This window comes from Leuresthes tenuis, unplaced genomic scaffold, assembly GCF_036924035.1.
Source record: "Leuresthes tenuis unplaced genomic scaffold, fLeuTen1.0.hap1 SCAF_11, whole genome shotgun sequence".
Classification (NCBI taxonomy): domain Eukaryota; kingdom Metazoa; phylum Chordata; class Actinopteri; order Atheriniformes; family Atherinopsidae; genus Leuresthes; species Leuresthes tenuis.
In genome coordinates, this window is record NW_027325365.1 from 12723715 (window position 1) to 12736761 (window position 13047).

The window sequence follows — 13047 nt, forward strand, 5'->3', positions numbered from 1 at the left end:
GTGACACACACACACAACGTGAAAGTTAACTTACCAAAACAGAGTCTTGAAAATAACAAACTTCATAGACATACAGTGATAATGAGTCAACCTACAGGTAAATGCAGAGAAGTAACCTAATCTAGAACTTTCAAGAGCCGTCGGCAATAATCAGAAAAAAAGTGATTTGATAATGATAACTGCAGTAATGCACAACAATCATTTAGCAATAAAAAAAACAATCTGTTCCTATCCCGTCTGCTCTGAATGCTCCACTCAAAATCTCAACAGACTTAAAGGTTAAAAAAGAAAAAAGATAATGGACTTTTTCTCTGACAAAGGCTCCCTTGTCATAGTCAGCCTTGGTCATGTAAGACATCAAGACTTCTGATCCTTTGCTTCAGTGAGTGTCCTGGTGGTCTTCAGACTTCTCTTAAAAAGCATCGAAAAAACTGAACAAAATGAAGACTGAATACATTTATGCAGAGTCTTTGGTTCAGTGAAGGATGTGCCCTGCATTTCAGAAACCTACAGCCGTTAATGGTGCTGCTGCTGCTGCTGCTGCTGCTGCTGGTGGTGGTTAATGCTGCTGCTTCTGGTTAATGCTGCTGCTGCTGCTGGTGGTGGTGGTTGATGCTGCTGCTTCTGGTTAATGCTGCTGCTGGTGGTGGTTGATGCTGCTGCTTCTGGTTAATGCTGCTGCTGCTGCTGGTGGTGGTGGTGGTGGTTGATGCTGCTACTTCTGGTTAATGCTGCTGCTGGTGGTGGTTGATGCTGCTGCTTCTGGTTAATGCTGCTGGTGGTGGTGATTGATGCTGCTGCTGCTGCTGGTGGTGGTGGTTGATGCTGCTACTTCTGGTTAATGCTGCTGGTGGTGGTTGATGCTGCTGCTGCTGCTGGTGGTGGTGGTTGATGCTGCTGCTTCTGGTTAATGCTGCTTCTGGTGGTGGTTGATGCTGCTGCTTCTGGTTAATGCTGCTGGTGGTGGTGATTGATGCTGCTGCTTCTGGTTAATGGTCCTGCAGCTGCTGCTGGTGGTGGTGGGTAATGCTGCTATTGCTGCTGGTAGTAGTAGTGGTGGTGGTGGTGCTGCTGCTGCTGCTGCTGCCGGTATTGGTGGTGGTGGTGGTGGTTAACGGTGGTGCTGGTGGTTACAGCTGCAGGTTACAGTCATCTCTGGCTGTTTCTCCAGTTTGATGTCGATCACTGAGACAAAGAGGGTTAAGCAATAGCTTCGATGAATTGCTGCTGCTGCTGCTTTCGGGTAGTGATGATGTTGGCAGGTGATCCAGAGGCTGACTCGTCTACAGAAATGTGTTGGTAGGTGGCTGGTGTCAAAGTAACATCCATGTAAATGCCGGGGACGCAGGTTTTCCCAGCAGAGTATTACACTGAAACAATGTGCAGTTTCACTCACTCGGACTGGGTTTTAATGTTATGGCTGATGCAACAGAGATGCTTGGGAGAAACTCAACATTCTGATGGGTATCAAATATTTATTTTTGTCTGTACCTGCCTCTGGGTTATCTTCGCTTGTATTGCATTTTGTTATGCATCGATAGATACCCAAGTAACTGCGGCATTTACCATTATTACAGACGCCTTTTTGGAGAGTCCATGTGAGACTATAGGTCAGGTGTGCGAGAATAAATTCAGATTTACTACTATTATAAATGACACTGTGTGGCTGTGATGTTTCAGATGCATCATCACAGAGCAATTCTCACCCACCCACTCCCCTGAGTCTCCCACAGTCTTCATCCTACTACTTTTTTTTTTCTTTTTTCTCAGCCCCTGGTTTCAGTCACGACCAGTGGAGGTGAAACAGCACTTGCAGGGACTTGACCATTTTGGTCCCTTGTAACAGGGCGGGGCCTACTTTTTTTTTTTTCCCCCTTACAAACACACCTGGATGCCGGAAGGGCTGATACGTCAGCGGGAGAGGCGTTTGTTTGAAGGAATGGCTCAGGAATTCAACGCAAAAAGAAAATCCTGCTCAACTTGATTGGTGATCTCCGCGCTTATATTCCTCTCTCCGGTGGCGCACATCCACAGAAGCCTTAAATCTCACCGACGCGGAGGTTGCCCCTAAAAAAAAAAAAAAAGAAAAGAAAAAAACACCTGCTGGACAGAAGTCAGACATGTCACGGCGGGCGAGTATTTTACCAGGCGAGGCGGCCTTTGCTGACTTTAAAAGACAGTGTTTGGCGACGGAGAACTGGCAAAACAAATATGACAAGAGCGACATGCAAGTTTGGGTCGAGGTTCAACCAGCAAACAAGGGGAATAATGAGCCTAAAATCCACAAAATCAAGGTAAGTTCATTCCAACTTCAACTCAACACGTCGTTGTCCTGAAAATGATCAACTTTTGAAGGTTGTCATGCTTAACTGTGGGTACTCCACCCGTTTGGATAACACTTTGCGCGCGTCTTGTGTGTTTCAGTGTAAGATGACAATCAAAGATGTGTCAGCTGCTACCATGTACGACGTCATCCACGACGGCCAGTACAGGAAGAGATGGGACCCCACCATGTTGGAGAGCTTTGACATTGCCCGGCTCTCTGATAATGCTGATGTGGGCTACTACTCATGTGAGTTCCACTCCTTCACCTTCTGCGGGTTTGGGACACATCAGAAACCCTGCTTATAGGCCTGACTCTGATACAGACACTAGAAAAGACCTTTAATTCAGCAACGTCAGCATTATATCCTCATCATCGAGCTGTTCTTTCTGTTATCACGCCCTTAAACCGTTTTCTTTCTCTGTGAAGCCTTCTATGGTGCCTCTAAGCTCTTGTGTTGTGCCTCTGCCTGCCTCTGTTGACACCTTTGTGAGCTGATGCAGCCCTCAGGGATGTAGACTGAGTGGCTTCCTCCTACACCGATGCATTTATTGTCATAACACCAGAATCCACGGTTGTGACCGTTAAAAAACCGGAACTAATGGAGATTGGTGTGTGTTGTTGTTTTTTTTTTTTTTTGCTCTGCAGGGTTATGTCCTAAGCCAATAAAGAACAGAGATGTTGTGACTCTGCGCTCGTGGCAGGCGACGGATGATGAGTACACCATCATTAACTTCTCGGTCAAACACCCGGTACGCCGCCCCCCCCTCCCCTCCTAACAATTGGCAGCACCGCTGACTCTTCTGCAGCGCTGTTAAACTGTATTTTTAGGGTTTTTTTTTTCCTAATTGTTCTACATCTGTTGGCTCCATCACAGAAACACCCTCCCCACAGCCATCTTGTGAGAGCCATTTCCATCCTGACCGGCTACTTCATCAAGTCCACAGGACCAAAGAGCTGCACTTTCATCTACCTTTCACAAGCCGACCCCAAAGGTGAGAGCGCACCCAACAGTTTCCTTCCGTTGACTTCTTCTAAGTCAGAATTCCTACTTGAGACTTTTGGAAAAGTTTTTTAAAAGTGTTCTCTCTCTTTAGGCTCTCTTCCGAAGTGGGTGGTGAACAAAGCGTCGCATGTTCTCGCTCCTCGGGTATGTATGTTTGAACGACTCCTGCCAACGAACTGTGCTAATTGACTGTGTGTTTGGCTCCGGCACACAGCAGAGTTGAAAGTGGTCAGGTTAATTATGCATAAGGACTGTCAGCGTGTCCCAATTTAAAATGTGAACAGCAGGTGTCTTCAGATGAGGGGGGAGGGGGGGGGGGGTTTCATGTGTCTTAAGGGACAATGGGTCCATAGAGACGCATCTGAAGGGCCTGCCCACGTAAGTGCTGCTGCTGACAAAGGAAAATCTCAGCTTGAGCTGTTGGTGGTTCTCCTGGCAAAACTCGTTCCCCAAGTTTCATATCGCATAGATTGCAACTATTTAGCTGAAGTGTGTTTGACAAACTGCCATTCAGTGACTAATACCTTGAGCTAAACACTGCGCTTCCTTACTAGTAAAACAGTGACTCATGGACAATGGTCTCTAAAGAATATCCAAACGTTTGGTATAAAAGACAGGACTATATATATATATATATATATATGAACATGGTACTATTTCCACCGTGCTGCTGTGCTCTTTATAAAGGTTATCTGTGATAATTTTAGTCGCTCAGAATCTTTAAGAAAAGTAGATTTGTAGGGCGTTTACTCGTCTACTTCCTCTAATTTGTGTATGGTTGCCTCTGACATTTCTGTCCCTTAATGTGCCAGTTGTTTTAGTCATTTCTAATCCACTAATAATTTATCTATTGGGCTAAGAAAACCGGCTATTTTTACTTTTGGAGTTGGAACCAGTGGCGAATTTGGTGATTGTCGAGACGTGTTAAATGGGTCAGAATATCAAATATCAGCAGAAGGAAACTGACCTACGTTACCCACAGCGACCAAGGATGTAGTTGAATAGTCAGAAGAAACAGACTCTGATTACCTTTGCCTCGTTTGAAGAGGTTAGAATGTAAGAATAAGGAAAAAATAACAGCACTGCAACGAGAATCCGACCACACTCGAGCTACTGGGGCTCGTTTTGAGGCACATTGACTTGTTGTGAACTTTCCCAGGTCTGAAACGGCCTCGCAGCACCCGGGGGCCGACATACCACAGTTCACCACTTTGCTCACTTGACATTTTTATGGGCTTTTGAATGTGTCTTTGTTGCCTCTTCAGCATGCCAAAGATTCCCGTGCATGGCCATCTGTGGGCAGGGCTCGGGTGGAAATGAGTTTTTCTTCAATAGTTTGATAGTTGAATGATAACAATTGATCAATGGTCATTATATTGTTGCCGCAGGCTGCTCACTCCTCATTTTAACTACATAAATCCCAGTTCTTGCATCTGGATGAAAACAATTGGGCATCATTTTGAATGTTGCAGCCACAAGGAATTGTGGGATGGAATTATCTACTTTTTTTTTGACAATTTATGGCCTCAGCAATTCCTGTTCTAACGGAGATGATGAAAGACTCACTGCAGCTGCGGCAAGATTACTCAGACTGTTATGTTTATCTTCCAGGTATACAGGGTCAGAGAACTCTCACAGTCAGTGTAGCTCATGACTACTTTCCATTCAGTCTAATCTGTCAGTGTTTTGTCACTCGTTTTTATCTTCAGCCTTGTTGACTGATAGCGAAGGCGTGTTCTAATCCTCAATGTCAGACTGCCGCTCTCTGATGATGATAATCCCTTCTCTTTCCAGGTAATGAAGAGTGTCCACAAGGCGGGACAGAACTATCTGGAGTGGAAACGGCAGAACTCTCCCAACCAGAAGCCCTGGCTCTACCCAGAGCAGAGCACCCTGCCCATGATGGACCCCACCGAACTGTCAATACAGAGAGCGGACTCGCTAGAAAACTTGGACGAAAGCTCCAAGTTGGACGCTCAGGACGGCGAGGACAGCAGCTAAACCGCTTAGAAAAGGTGGCCAAAGGGGACTGTATACATATTAAAAAAAAAAACAAAAAAAAAAAACTACAGACTCTGAAAAGACTTTGAGACTTCAGGTTCTCTGTGATTTCAACCTAATCCTCTCATTTTCCCAATTTTCCCAGGCACACCGGTGCCTTCTTGGATGAGCAAGAGCATGAAGTGTTTACAGCTGTCGTAACGGGGCAGAAATGAGCACAGATCAAGTTGCCATTCACCTCAGTCCATCTTTATCTAAGCTTTTGTACAGGGTTAGAGGTTGTGGGGTTTTAATGTGACACCGTTGAAGCGCTACACTCATAATGGAGCGAGCATGGGGCCATCTTTAGTCAAAAGTCGAAGGAGATGCAGAGATTTTAATTTATTTTTGCATCGGGTTCAACTCTTACTTTTGAACGAATATTGGAAGGTGCTGAAACTAACTTTCTTTGAGACAGACACTTGAAATAATCACTACTTTTGTTCATTCGTTTGTATTGTCAGTTACGCTGTTAAACACTTTTTTTTTTTTAGCATTAATCTTTAAAAACTAAACAGGTTTCCAGTATATAAGAGAAGTCAATTTGTTACTCATATTAAGAGATGAACATTGCTGTATCTCTTGCTTTCAATGTGTAAATCAGGACTGTTTGAAGGTTTATGAAGAAGTAAATGTAAAGCTACAGAAGTGCTAGATTGTAATTGGCTCACAAGGAGGGGCTCAAACTGACCATCTCAGTAGGTTGTATTAACACATGTGATGTACATAGCAAGACTGTTTTGTTATTCAAGTATCACCTGACCTTGAGTGATTGGAATGGCCATAAAAGGTAGATTTCATTGTATTTATTTATTATTGTAAGCTGATGAAGTTATGACAAACGGGCGCTGGAATGAAGCCCTGCAGGCTGACTGTTTTTTTTCCTGAAGATATCGACTTTTAAGATTGTCGGCCAGTTTTGAACTTTTTCAAATAAACCCTATGAGGTGAACATGCCTTAGGAATTGCTGTCCCGCGACTGCATTCTTATGCGACATTCGGCCTCAATAGAAACCAACCGTAACTCAGAGGAACGAGTCGGACGACTTTTACCAGATAGAACCAGTCGACGTCCAGCTCTTGTGCAGGTTCCATCAATACAGGAAGGTAACGAGAGTTCACGGACTGGTTTTTAAATTATCTTTTCAGTGTCATGTTCGGTTTATAAAAAAAATGTTGCAGATCACTGGAAGAAAACTTCCACACGTAATAAATCAGCCAAACTGCTGTAACAAACCATAGAACACAGCGTAAGCTCCGCTCACTGACATGAAGTCATCACATTTATTATGTGGACATGACAAACGAGCTTCAGCTACAATCCCTCACAGACATTTATCTATGTCTTTGTCTCCTTTGTAAAGCCTTGATTTTGATAGTTTTGGCCTAGGGTGGTTCCTGTTTAGGAATGAGGTTCAGTTATTTTAAGCTCGTTTGTCCCGTCTACGAGAACGGTGAAGACAAAAGAGAGCTAACCGAATGCAACACCAGCGAACGCTTTGTTTCTTACACTTTATTAGCAGGTGTTAAACATACACGAGTGTACTTTAAATCAGCAGAGGACCGTAGCGTCCAACAGTAAAAAAAAACAAACATTTATTTTCTTTGCAAATGTTCCTGCGTAAGGAGACAAAGGTGGAAACTCTGAAAGGACCGAACCAGCTTTTCAAAGTGTGAGGAGGCGCTCCCCACAGTTTCGGAGGTGCGAGGGGTGAGGAAATACTGCAAATAACTAGTTCTGCAAATAACTTAATGTGGTTGAAAAGCTCAAGACACGTCAGCTCTGGGGAAATTAGACTGTTTCCCAAAGTCAGACAATAATAAAGGCCAAAGGACAGCCCAGTTATATATATCTATGTGGTCTGGATATGTGATTATAACAATATGTGGTTATCTTCATTCACCTGCTTGGTGTGAATGGGATTAAACAGCATGATCGTACAGGAATTTAGGCCAAACTGAGCAAATAGTTTGAATGAGTGGTTCTTTTCTACCCAAACTTTTCATAGGAGAGGCACTCTTTGCACACCGTCTGCTGCACACCGATGGAACACCTGATAATAACCTTCCCCACTCTATGATTTGTGCCGTGCACTTTGACAGCACGCTGCACGTCACACCTCCTCACCGTTTAGCACCTCAAACAACAGGTTTAAAGCAGCGACAGAAGCATGGTGGGAAAAACACCACGTACAAAACAAAAAGTACCAGCAACAACATTAAATCTTTGAGAGCAATCTCTGAAATGAATATTTACACAAGTCATCACTCTGCGCACAATTACAAATATTTGTTAAATAGTTAAATGTACAACAGTAATATTTTGTTTTAAAAATGGCCAGAAGTCCTGCACTATCGTTTGTTCTTTCAGTATATGAGACTTCGACGTCTTTGTACTTAATGTGTCAGTGTGTAGTAAAATATTAATCTACTTTAATATCAGTGTCAAATGTGCAAAACGCACGAGTTCTAATCAGATCAAAGCCTATTATTAAGTGTACAGGGACCTTTGATGCTTTGCTTTAAGTGTTTTTACAAAACTATGTAAAATGTCTATGTTCAAGGCTCTGCTCACATGTTTTAAAATGCAAAGAAGCTACAAAACTAACTAAAACCAGAAGTGTACAGCAGAGTACATTTGTTTCTATCTGGGAAGACTTTGAATGAGGGTTTTAATCATGCATCTGTCATCTTGAATCAGAGACAGAATGAAGGCCAGAGTGTGGGAGGAAGGCGATGACGTCCAGTGAAGAGTCTGTTGGATATCTTTGCCTCTCTTCTGCCACCTAGTGTACAGTTCTCTCCTTTTGCCTTTGGTAGTCTGTTAGAGGAACCGAGAACACAGTTTATTGCACTGAAAGATGCAACCCCAACTCCCCCCAAAAAAGCTGTGCGAAATGGTAATAAAAACAATCTGAAATGAGCTGTAAGGAAAAGAGAAATCACGTCAAATCTTAAAAGCGAGACATTTCGCTGTTTCAAGTAAACATTACGCTCCTTTTTAATTTGATGGCAGCAAAATGTCTCGTTAAAATTTTTGGACGGGGCCCAGTTTCCCCGCTGTGTAGCATCCTCTCTTCTGTTAACAACAGTCTGTAAAGCTCTGGGAGCTGAAGAGATCTGGGAGAGAAACGTTGTCCCATTCTCAGCTGATGGGAGATTTCAGGACTTCTTTGTCGTACTTTACATTTCATGATGTTTTCAGTTGGTTAAAGATCAGGATAGCAGGCGGACTTTTCTACTGCTGAGCTATGCTGCTGTAGCAGACGCAGCATTTGGTTTAACTGGGGGATATAATCTAGCATGAAGACATGCGTTGGGATCATCGTGACAGTTATCTTATGTGTGCTTTAAAATGCTGGGATCTTAAGACAATCCTCCAACTTCTTGAAAATATTCTATTCATTTTTCTCCCGTCACATGAACTTTTGAACTCTACATCTTGATAGAATGTACAAAGTGTTGTATAGGAGGAACAATAATAAAAAGTCTGTCTCACACCAAAACAGAGCATAACTTCAATAAACCCTGTTGTGAAATCTATAGAACAGCAACAAAACTACAGTCAAAGCTTTTAGATCTGTGATAAAAGTATTTTAATAAAGCTACAGTCCTTTAGAAGGCAGTTTTAGTAAAGAAGAGCCTTAAATTTGACTCAATATAGCAAATTCTGTATTAAAACAAGGCAGTATTGACTTCTCTAAATACCGACCCTGTACGCAAAATCAAAAGACTCCTGAAACGATTTAGTAAACCGAGACTTACTGTAAGGAAAGAAGCGAACCCTCATCAGGATTTCTCGAGCCGTCTTCAGAATCTCCACAGCCTGAAGAGGAAGACAAGCATCTTATTTGCACCGCCACAACACACAGCTGAATAACTGAGCAACACTTATGGATATGAACGGAAATCTAAATGTGTGAATAAAATCCTTTCACATAACAACTCATTTTACACCAAAGTCTGCAAGTATGGCTGATATAAAACTGTCTGACAACAGGCCATGTGGAAATACTTTAAAATGTTGGGAATATTTTGCTACTTTAGTTTCACCAAAACAATACGGAAGTTACAGTTACGCAGTTATCCGCTTTAGTGAAAAAGGTTTTCACGTCCCAGTTGGAGGAGGTGTTCAGAAATTCGAGCTAAAGAGTGAAACCGTCCTCGTGGGCTCAAGTGTAAACTGGACAAATGACTTTAAAGCTGCTTCGTGGGTGGTAGTGTGTGAGCCAATCCTTTATAATCGCTTTAAAGGTTAAGCAGCTATAAGGTGTGGAGTCTAAGTGTGGTATTTGTGTTTAAAAGCAGAAACGTGAATCTACAACATGTGGTCGAAGGAGATCTCAACTGACGCAGGTCAAATCTCTGGGCTGCAAAAGCAAAACTAATCCACCAGCTTTCAGATGGACATTATTCACTATGAGACACAAAGCATTCTCAAGCTAGTTTTAAGACGAGAAAGGCCAGATTACACTGTAAAAAAAATTAAAAGAGAAGAAAATAAACATCTTTAAAAGGCAAAAGCAGCTCTGACACAAATTTCTTGAGAAAGTTAAAACTAATATCGAGCTGAACAAGAATGCCAGAACACAGATGTTCTGTAAAACAAATGGAGGCAGCGTAACTGCTGGGCTAAAACATGGCTAACAGTGACCCTCGATGACCAGCAGATGAATTCTGAAGTGTGAGGGAACGTGCCGTCTGCTCAGATTCAACTAAACGCAGCACAAAGGATTGGACAATTGCCCAAAGTGCCCTGAAAAGCAACCCAGGAGCTTTTCTAAAGTGAGGAGAGGAACATTTTGCAAATCACTACCTCATCTGAATTCTCCAGCTTTCACTTGCTGGAGACAAAACTACAGGCAGAGACCCACAAGCAATCAAACAACTGAAGAAATCTCCGCCGAGCAAAGAATCACAGGCCATCCATTCTTTGGTGGAGTGTTTCCAGCCTTCAGTGGGTTTAACCCTCCAAAAAGACTTTTGAGAGAGTATACAAGCATCTTAACATTTGTGTTGAAGCACAAGCTGATGTAGAAATTTTTTTAAATGGTTAAAACATTTATTTTGCCTTTTTTTTTGGAAATAATAAAAGAGAAAACCTAAATTTGTGCCTACTGAGAAATCCGAAGTAGTGTGACTGAATTTGTACTTGAACTACAGTCTCACGCAGCCCACAACACTGTTGAATAAATACTTTTGGGACCTCAGCTTGAAGGTCCTCTGACTTACTCTCGAGTGCTCGATGTCTTGAAAATCCACGTCGTTTACAGAGAGAACCTGGTCTCCCTCCTGCAGCCCTGCTCTGTGGGCGTCGGAATCGGGTACCACCTGCCGGCACAGCGCACACGTGCACAAGTGAAGAACAACAAATATAGGAACAAAACCAAACAAAACACCGGGGCTACACGCACCTTGGATATGAAGATTCCCAACTGTGACGCCTTGCCCCCACGAATGTTGAAGCCCAGCTGTGCTCCTGGAGGTTTCTTCAACACAATGGTGCGAGGCAGGAACTGGGTGAGCTCGTTGTTGTAGTCAGGGTGATGAACGCGCTAAAAATACAAGCAGAGCTGTGGGACTGTTTGTATAAGATTCCATCTGACAAGAGCAAACAATCTTAGGAGGCTCATCATCACATATCTGAGGACTGGAAACACATTCAGCCCCGTATATTTAGTAAAAAAAATGTGTACCAGTGGAGAATTCACATATTCTGAGCCTAAAAGTTAATTCCCCTTTTTTGTGTGTGTGTGTGTGTGTTTCTCTGGTGTTGACCAGATGAGAAATAGTCTACAGCAAAACTGGTATCACTATTATGACTGGAATAGTAGTTACAGGTCAAGGTGGAGAATCGCGTCCAACATTAAAGATGATGAAGACCTCAGGAAAAACAAGATTTTGTTGACCTTGAGTTGCCTTTTTACAATGTATCAAGGTTAAAGACAGGTTTGAGCAGCGTCCACGGCTGGACTGAAATGTGCCATACCTCCTGGGGAGGTATCCATGCAGGTGGGTTCTCATAAGAAGGCAGGAATACCACCGGGAGCTGGTAATCATCATAAGGAATTTTTTGGTCCATTATGGATGAAACTCCTACAGAAATTACATTAACATGTTAAAGTCAGTGCACCGCTTGTCACAAAGACAACAACAACGTGCGATAAGGAATCCACACTATTGTAGCTTAACAATCTGCGTCCAAATGACCGCATATCAACTGAGCTACACCCATTTAAACATTCTTCTACATCACAGAAAGACCATAAAACGCCAAGAACACCGAGTTAAATCAGTTAACATAGATTAAATGCACACCTCAGCGACAGTGAATATGAAAACAAACGAGATGCTAACTTCTCTACAACGGTTAAAGTGGCTAACTTCGAAACTAGCTCGCTTCACTACCTTAATCTATTTTAACTCGGGTATTCATTATTATCGTCATCTGGAGGATAAAAAGACTTCAAGACATAACTTGATTGAACGGCACAGATCAGCTGGTATAAAGCAACAAAATTGTATCTGACCTGCCAGTCTGAGAACTAGCACCTAGCCCTTCTTCTTGTTCTGCTAAACCTTCATTTAGATCTCACAGCGTACCACCGCCGCCTGCTGGCAGGGAGAGTTACTGCCATTTTCTGGATTAAGAAACAGCCAAAAGATCCCTGAATTCTCTGTATGTTAAAAGCTCATGTTGCAACGCCTACATGAGCTGAAACCCCACATGAACGTCACCTGAGGACAATGTCTAACTACTCTGGTAATAACTCATTAATCAAGTTTTATCTATGATACACCTGATCGAATGCATTATAGCACAGACACACAATGACAACATATCGGCACATTTTTTGTTATTTATTTAGTTGCGTTCCCTTTAAATTGCTCTGCCAGCTAAAACCCTCAGTGTGACAGACTGCTCAACTGTGCACACATTTAGGAAGTCTGACATTTGCTCAACCGATTTAATTTTATGGGACAGGACAACTACTGCAACTACTACTCCTTGAACCATCATTAGACTTGGCCATATCCTGAATTTATACACTGTCAATATCTTGTTTTCTTTTTGCCCTTTATTTCCATACATTCAAGTGTGGCATCTCAAGTGTACAAATTAAGATTCAAGGCCATACTACAGTGGGATTTCTGTCCCTATGTCCTTGTCCCATGTGCCTTACCACTCCGTCCACTGTCTGTCAAAAACTGGACTTCTGTGTTTTCTCTTTTTTCCAGCCTGTCTTTAAAATTGGGGTTGTTTTTGACTGTCTCGTCCGACTCGTCTGACTCTGACAGTAATTGTCAGTCAACTCTTGTCAGTAATAAATGTAAACTGATAATGTGCCAAGTCTGCACTGTTTCATCTTTCAGTAACGACTTTAGTGAAAGAAAATCATCCGTGATATTCACACTTTGCTGAACTTTACGCATCAGGTTTCAAGTCTCGGCATGTTTTTCACTGCAGTTATGTGAAAAGAAAACTTTCCAGGGTTATAACTCCCCCCTCCCCGCTCTCTTCTCACCTTATCCAGTCGAGACAGTTCGTCTCAGTTTAATAGTCCTTATTGTGCTTCTTTAGTTTAGTTTTTTCATCATTTCTACACAAGTTGATTCTTACATGTAAATGCTTGATTTCTGTTTGTTCCTGTGTGTACTCTGGTGGAACCTTTGCTAA

General features: G+C 42.5%; 2 protein-coding genes across 2 annotated transcripts; one reads left to right on the plus strand and one right to left on the minus strand.

The window, feature by feature from the left end:
* The first annotated feature begins 1945 nt into the window (after positions 1 to 1945).
* Positions 1946 to 5701, plus strand: stard14 (START domain containing 14). The gene is made up of 6 exons (XM_072395485.1): positions 1946 to 2294; positions 2425 to 2572; positions 2972 to 3075; positions 3201 to 3318; positions 3421 to 3473; positions 5124 to 5701. The coding sequence occupies exons 1-6, from the start codon at positions 2121 to 2123 to the stop codon at positions 5328 to 5330; spliced, it is 804 nt and encodes a 267-aa protein (XP_072251586.1). The 5' UTR covers positions 1946 to 2120; the 3' UTR covers positions 5331 to 5701.
* Positions 5702 to 6867: 1166 nt separating this feature from the next.
* Positions 6868 to 11944, minus strand: pdzd11 (PDZ domain containing 11). The gene is made up of 6 exons (XM_072395508.1): positions 11900 to 11944; positions 11359 to 11465; positions 10784 to 10924; positions 10602 to 10700; positions 9135 to 9195; positions 6868 to 8190 (listed from the first exon to the last, which is right to left on the minus strand). Exons 2-6 carry the CDS (start codon positions 11449 to 11451, stop codon positions 8156 to 8158), a joined length of 429 nt encoding a protein of 142 aa, XP_072251609.1. The 5' UTR covers positions 11452 to 11465; positions 11900 to 11944; the 3' UTR covers positions 6868 to 8155.
* Positions 11945 to 13047: the final 1103 nt, after the last annotated feature.